This window comes from Loxodonta africana, chromosome 14 (assembly GCF_030014295.1).
Source record: "Loxodonta africana isolate mLoxAfr1 chromosome 14, mLoxAfr1.hap2, whole genome shotgun sequence".
In the NCBI taxonomy this organism is placed as follows: Eukaryota; Metazoa; Chordata; class Mammalia; order Proboscidea; family Elephantidae; genus Loxodonta; species Loxodonta africana.
In genome coordinates this window covers 23,599,476-23,607,563 of record NC_087355.1, presented here as the reverse complement: position 1 = coordinate 23,607,563, position 8,088 = coordinate 23,599,476, and the positions used below count along the sequence as shown (strand labels likewise).

Genomic DNA, 8,088 nt, shown 5'->3' with positions numbered 1-8,088 from the left:
TGTGCCAGAGTGGAGAAATTTCTAATGACAACATTTAGTGACATATTAAATCAACTCAAGGGACCCATTTTGTCAGTCACCCTTGTATATGTGGTCCAGGCCAATATATGTAACAATCTACCCATTTTTGTCCTCTTATGATTGACCTCAATCTTTGGGCTAAAACACTCTTGTGGCAATTTGCACTGGTTGTTAAGATGGCCAGAAGAATCAAATTAACAATTCCTGGGACTATGTTGAGTTCATTCGAACAGTCCTTACTCATTGACATTTGTCCGTGGGTATTGATCTAGGTAACAATGAGTGAAATCTCCCAGAAGCAGACGCCTCCAAGTACCCCTCAGGGAATAAATTTATGTTCCTGCCACTCATGCAGTGCTTTGCACACTGGGATGTCTTTTCCATGGGGTACAAAGGAAGTATTTGAAGTTATATGACTATCAATTTTGCTGGTTAATAAGTAATATGAAATGTCATTTTAAAATATTGAAACATATATTATGGTGTAAAATGTATAATTTACATGAATTTGTAATGTAAAACACAAGACTTCCAAGGAACTCTGTGGTTGGTATGTTCCCAGACCATCCCAGGCATACAGGTTCATTCATGTGTTATGTGCAGTTCATTAAAAAGGTTTAGGAAGCTCTGTACAAGTGCATCCTGGGAGCCCTCAGTCCCCACACTGCTTCACTGTGAAACACCAAAGTCAAAGAATTTTTTAGAGGAACATTTCCTTTTTTCCTAGCTGAAGATTTTTAGCTGAAGATGGCCTAAGAAGAATTGAAGGATAAGCTTTCCATGGAATATTCTTGAACATTTTTTTAAGAATTAAAAAAAAGAAGCTTTAGCTTGAAGGGGAAAATGTTTTAGGTAGAGGAGGGGAGGGCATGGTTTCAGATATTAAGCATTCTAGAGCAGGGTTCTCAGTAGCAGAATAACAGAGATGTGAAAGATGCGCATTAGTGAACTGTCAGGGCAGTAAGACAAGTCCACTCATGCAGACAGATAAACTAAAAAAATTGAGATTCATCAATACAGAGGCATCAGAAAATAACTGCTTCATGAGGCTATGTAAAGAAGATGGTTTCCATAACTTATCTGCTATTTGTCTAACAGCAGGTATTCCTGTTTGACTTTGAAAAACTATATATATATATATATATATATATAAAATTCAAACGCTCTAGACTTACAAAAACTGATTAACCTTTAGTTTTAGACACTGAGATAAATACAAGTAATGTAAATATCAACAATTGATGACCACAAGCTCTTAAAGGTTATGTTTTGAAACAAACATAAAAGCCATTAAGAAACTCTAAACACAGTGGAAAAAGAAATGCTTAAACTTATTTTCAACAGTTAGGATTGCTTGGAACTCAACTAAGATCAAAATTCATTTTCTTGTCTGAGATATAATGACCAGATTCTGTTAATAAAGAAATGTTATTCCTTATAGCCTTAAGTTAGATTTTAAATATATGGACTATTTTTTTTTCTTTAAAAAATAGGACAAAATTTAGAATTTTTTATCTTTAAACCATAACTTGTGCTTGAAATTTGGCCCAGCATTCTCCCGAGTACTTCCCTGAACTATGTACACACACATACAAGACGCATTGCTCTGAGGCAAAACCTGGGCATTCCTGAGAGACCAAAGAATCATATTAAAGTCCTAAGAGACTTTGGAAATCATTTTACCTTGGTTTTTGATGGTGGAAAAACTAAGACTTAGAGAGGTTTCAGAGGCTCATCCAAGATCACACATCTGGGTGGTTGCTTATCTGGAGCGAGAGTTGATTTCTTGTGAGCTGAGGTAGTGAATGACCTTGGAGTTCAATGACCTGGGCTCTAGCACAGATTTCACCAAATGGGCAACCCTCCAGCACAGTGGCTTAACTCCTCTGGATTTCACTGTTCCCAGTGAAAAATGCCGGAAGTGGCTCTCAACACGGGCCGTCCTGACTACTCCATGGTGCGGGTGCTGCTGATTGGAAATGCATGGGGATGTTTCTAGTTGTTGCAATTACTGGAAGATGCCACGGGCATCTGGGGCTCTGGGTTCTGCAATGCTCATTCTGCAAAAGGAAAAACTATCCCTCTCCAAATGGCCATATCCCCCAGTCTGCCAGTGGGGAAACCCTAGGTGACACATTGCTAGGTGAGGGCTCTTTATGGTACCTCATTTCCACACCCATCTCTGTTGATGGAGGGGGGGGGTGGGGTCTCACTTAAATGACTCTGCTTTTAGCTTGTCAAAAGTCACATTCTAGAACTCTCATTTTGGCATGTCTGCATTCTATTTTTAGATCTTCAGATACAAAAGGTCATGTTGGATACAAGTGGAAAGTATAATCATCTTTAGATGGCCAAAAGGTAATTTTTTTTTTTTTTAAAGAACTGATTTTCATATGTGGAGTGCCTTTTTTTTTTTTTAAAGCTTAGTTGTACAGTATAACTTTTTAACTATTTTCAGTTTTTTAAAAAATGTGTTTTTTTGTAATAGGCTGTGGCATAATATTATAACCTATTGGCAAAATTTCACAATTAAATTCCAAATATTTTGATATCTGGTCATTAAATCTTGCTTATTTTCAAGATTTATAAGTAAAATCACAAATGCCACAACTAAGCAGAAGCAAAAAAGGAAAATGCACCCTATGAATTACATCACGAGTAAATAAAAATACTGTATTCCTTTAAACACATGTACTTATGAGCTTTATAACTGAAAGCAAGATATGGGAGATGGTTTAAGAAGAGGTTGCAATTTTGCAACCGCAAGTCTGTACAGCTCCTCCAGGCAGTACTGTGAAGGAAGTACCTGTGTTTCAGAAACTTGTTTCCACGTGTTCTTGACACTTTTACATCCCCGGCCCCATTATTTACAAAGTTACGCATTTTGCAAGCTCAAAGCACCTTGCTCCTCATAATTATGAATGCATGCAATGACATTTCATCCTTTCATGTGCAAATTCTACAATTAAACGGAACATAAAGTTAAAAGCTGAAAATCTGTCTACAATTTTAAATGAAAGGATCAAAAATGTCAGACATTGCAGAATACTGGTTCCTTACAGAGCTCTCTTTATTTGTTCACGGTTCTTCAGCCTTTTTTGTTTGTTACAAAATGCAGTCTTGACTCTTTTAAACAGTACTTAAACTAAACTGTTCATGCCATGCAAAAATAACATTTTATGCACTTTTTTGGGGGGGGAGGAGCTTCCTATGTTTTACTTTTAGTTCATAGGCGTTATTAACTGTGTTTTTAGGAAACAAGGTTTTTTTTTTTTTTTTTTTTTATTGCTTTCGTAACTAGTTACATGCTGGTTTCACGTGTGGAACAATAACCTGCGTCTCCTGGGTTGGAACGAATTTCTGGGGCAAACAAGTGGTTTTCCATCTTGCACCCTTCTTGACTATTGTCCTTTTTTACTTCACCCACAGCATGGTAACTGTCTTGCCTACAGTTGTGATCTGTGTTCTGGGGACAGGAAGAGCCAAGAGAGGCCTCTTCTCTTAAAGGGTCTCTCCCATCACTGGGTTTCTCTGCAAAGCAGTTTGGGCTGGGGTCTGCCTGCTTGTCCTGCCTTGCCCCTTGGAGCTCCAAGAAGTCATCATCTTCGCCCGTGTCTATTTCCGTAAAGCTCCTCCTCTCTCTTGAAGAGAAAGGAAACAGTTTTTGCTTGGGAAACCGAGGGGACAACCCTTGGGCAGGTCCCTGACGATGTGCTGAAGCCTCGGCGCCCAGCAAAGGTCTGTCCCCCTGGGGGGAGTTTTCTTCTAAGAGGATGGTGCTGATGTGCTGTGGGGCGGTGAGCGAAAAGTCTGCCGTTGTTACTGGCAGTGGCCTGGCTGTGCTGGGCGGGGTTTGGGGGGCACTGCCTCTGTTTTCCTTAAAGTTCACTTTGAGGGACCTGGACTTTAGTGGGTTGCTGCCTTTTAGCGAGCTCTTAGGGCTGCCGGTGGCATTGTCAGATTGCAAAGGACTGTGCAGCCCACATGGGGAGCCACTGGCATCGAGGTTCACAGTTATGTCAATTGGAGCATATTCCAGTGTGGCATCCCTGACAGTAGGCCCTTTCTCTCTGGTTAGTGTCAGAAATGGGGGCCCCCTGGCTCTTTGGTGCTCTTCTGTCCCTGGGAGGTTGGTTGGGAACTTCATCTGCAGGTGAGAAGCAGAGGGCGGCGGCAGGGGTGACCGCTCCGTCTCCGTGAAGTCGGTGGCACAGCTGGTGAAGCTGTCGATGCTGGAGGTGCTCTTCATGTCCATGATGACCTCAGTCTGCGTCACGGCCAGCTGCTCCTGTGGGCAGACCACTTCTTCCATCTCAATCTCTTCTTCAGATGCAGATGGCCTCTCGGGCTGCTCTTGACAGTCCGGGTTCAGGTGAGAATGAGGTTGTGTCTTTGTGATTTCATTGTACAGCATCTCCAGTTTCTGGGCGCTCAGGTGCTGTGGGCTGGATGAAGAAGTATTGTTCAGCTGCTCGTGGGAGTCTTTTTGGCTAACCTCCTGGTATTTATTTTCATAAGACTTGTTGGAGCTCGTTTCTGACAGAGCTTTCCTGGCCCACTTCCACCGGCTCGGGGATACGTGATTATCATCAGTCGAGTCCTTTGTATTGGCTAACTCTCCTGCCTTCTCCACGGCAACATCTATCAGCTCCATACTTCGAGCAAAGGCATCTTTTAAGTTCATAGAAACGATGCTTCCATTCCTTTTAGCCCGCTCAAGAGCCTCTCTCCTTTTAATTGCCTTCTCTTGGCGTTTCTGCTCCTTATAAAACTCAGAAAAGTTGTTCACAATGATTGGAATGGGGAGGGCAATAACCAGAACCCCGGCAATGCAGCAGAGGCCACCCACAATTTTCCCTAATAAGGTTTTAGGGTAAATGTCACCATAGCCCACAGTGGTCATGGTGATGGTGGCCCACCAAAAGGATGCAGGGATACTGGTGAACTTCGTAGCATCTTCATCCTTTTCAGCAAAAAATACTAAGCTGGAAAAGATCATTATCCCCATAGCCAAAAACAATATCAACAAGCCCAGTTCGTTGTAACTCCGCCTGAGGGTGAACCCCAGAGACTGCAAGCCTGTTGAATGTCTGGCGAGTTTGAGTATCCTGAGAATGCGCATGATTCGGAAGATCTGAACCACGCGCCTAACGTTTTGGAACTGCAGCACATTCTTGTTGGACTCCTCGAGGAAAATGGTGACATAGTATGGCAAGATGGCCAGTAGATCAATGACATTTAATGGGCCTTTAAAGAACTTCCATTTATTTGGTGAAGATAGGAAGCGTAAAAGGTACTCCATGGTAAACCAAGCAATACACACAGCCTCGACATGGGCTAATTGGGGGTTGTCACTGGGTTGTCCAAATTCATCCGTTTCCTGCAGCTCTGGGAGTGTGTTGAGAGACAAAGCAATGGTGGAGAGGACGATGAACAGGATAGACACAATGGCCAAGATCTGGAAAAGAGAATAAAGTCCGGGTTAGCCAATCTTCACAGTCACTTCGGCAGCTAGGAGAGATATAGATTGGTGATTCTTTAAATGAGAAGGAATGCTCAAAGTTATTTCAAGAAAGTTTTAAAAGGTGAATTTTACTTACTAAAATTCCCTAATCAAAAATGCACTCATCCTTTATGAGTTCATTTCACTTAGAAATGTAGTATACATTTAAATTCCATGACCTAACTGATTTGAAAAAAATCCATTCTCTCCCCTCCTAGCCCATTATTCTTAGGTGTATTTGTATGGGTATTCACACAACTGTGTGTAGTAACTTTGGGGGAGTAATCATCTCTTCACTCTTATTTACCTATAATTTTTCTTCCTTAACCATCTGGTTTGTGTTTCCTTAACTGAATTGCTTTCCATGCTACATAAGCTACACAGGATTCATACTCTCTAGAAGGTTTCACTCTACAACTGAAAATATGAATGCACACCTACACGCAGAGAGATTTTATATATATATATATAAATATAAAATGGCACTCAGTACAACAATGCTTCTTGTAGCAACAAATACTAGTACATGTGGTAAGCATTGATATCAGACCCTATGGAGTGCAGCTCTATTCTGCACACATGGGGTTGCTATGAGTCAGAATCAACTGGACGGCAACTGGTTTGGTTTAGTTTTGGATTCACATCAGAACCAAGTCAAGATAGACTTCACACAGGGATGTGTGGCCTTCTGGCCAGCATCATGTGGGAAAGGAAGGTTAGGACCTAAAGAAGAGCTTGAAAAACGTCTGTGATGATCTTGGGGCAGGGCAGACTAGGTAAAGGAGGTAGTAGCACACTGACAGATGTGGAAGAGAAGACGAAAAGCTCAGTAAGATATGTGGAGAAGTAAAAAGGACAGAGTGCCTGGGTTTTAGAGTCAGACAGCCTGAGCCCTGAGTCTAGCTTTACTGCTTACTGTGTGACAGGGCCAAATTATTTATCCTGTCTGTGCCTCAGTTTACAAATCTTTTGAATAAGGGCAACAATCATAGCTACTTTACAGGTTGTTGTGAAGATTACAAGGCACACACAGGCATTGCTAAGTAAATGGGAGCTGCTAGTATTATTAGAGGCTGAAATGAGCAGGACTTCAGTATGAAATGGAGTCCCTGGGTGGTGCAAATGATTAATATGCTGGTCTACTAACTGAGACCACTCAATGGCACCTCGCAAGAAAGGCCTGGTAACCTACTTCCGAAAAATCAGACATTGAAAACCCTATGGAGCAGAGTTTTACTTTGGCACATGTGGGCTTGCCTTGAGTCAGAGTTGACTTCATGGCAACTGTTTTTGGTTTTCAGTCTGGAAAGACTAAGGCCAAGAATGGATATGTGGGAAATATGTAAAACCATCAAAGATGTTTACAGCCCAAGTAGAGATTTCCTTACCATAACCCATGAGGCAAACCATGAAGATTAAGGGTTGAGGTCAATGGAAGAAAGCATTTCTTTGCTTAGCAAATATTGTGGATCTGAAATACAAGACTCTCGGTGGAATAGGTTAGGTATGGTTTAGTTACATCTGACCTTTGCCAAAAACTTTGGGCAGTGACATGGCATGGGTCTTAGTTACTGCATGTAGCCCTGAGAAAAAATTCCTGACAGTGAATGTTTCACTTAAGGGATTCAGCATCTAGTAAACATTTCCAAAGACAATGATAAAACATCTTCAGGCCACGCAGCCCAGTAAAGATCAGACTGAGGCGATTAGTTTACTTCTAACTCACATCAGGAAAAACTGAACTGTATTCCACTTGTTCTTCTTTTTCCCTCCATTTTCTTCTCTTATCCCTTTAAATTCCTCTATTCCAGCTTATTCTCCTTTCTCCTTTTAAGCCTCCTTTATACCTTTCATTTTTTTTTCCTTCCCTTTCCTCCATTAGATTGCTATAATGTAAAACCTTAGTATAATGCATTTCAGAAAGTGTTTCAGATGTTAAAAACAGGTTGACTGGCCCTTAAACAAAAAATAGTATTTTATTATTAGTGTTTTATATTTTTTTCCTTAAAATTAAGTTACATACTTTTACTTGAGTGCACTTTAGACTTTTCTTAAAAAAAAAAAAAAAACCTGGATTAATGAATCACAATAATAATAATAAAAAAGATTCTCCTTATCTACCCTAAGAAATTGTGAAGGCTAAAGTTATAACTCTTCTTAAGAAGGATTTAGATAAATTCAGTCTTCTTAAGAAGGATTTAGATAAATTCAGTCTTCTTAAGAAGGATTTAGATAAATTCATGGATAATAGATACAGGTGGCTTATTAAAGGCAAGTCAGGAAGACTCACTTTGAATCTCTACCTTCAGAGGACAATGGCAGGGTGACATCTATAATATTATGTCATTAAAATATTCCTTAGGAAGTGTTGGTTTGATTTCCTCAGTTCTTATGCTCTAATGAAACAGGCTGCTCTGTATTTTATAGGACCCAGGATGGTGCAAACGGTTTGCACTCAGTTAGTTACTCAATGAAAGATTGGCAGTTCAAACCCATCCAGTGGTTCCACGAAAGAAAAGTCTTCTGTAAAGATGACAGCCAAGAAAATCCTACAGAGCTTAGTT

The 8,088-nt window shown here is 40.6% G+C and overlaps 1 protein-coding gene across 1 annotated transcript in view; it reads right to left on the bottom strand.

Annotated features, from left to right (window-relative positions):
• Positions 1-3,322: 3,322 nt before the first annotated feature.
• The window catches only part of KCNB2 (potassium voltage-gated channel subfamily B member 2), a 425,329-nt gene continuing 420,563 nt past the window's right edge, over positions 3,323-8,088 (bottom strand). The window contains exon 2 of the mRNA XM_003408345.3: positions 3,323-5,479. Within this exon, the coding sequence (XP_003408393.1) occupies positions 3,323-5,479 (2,157 nt within the window). The remainder of the gene's footprint in view (positions 5,480-8,088) is intronic.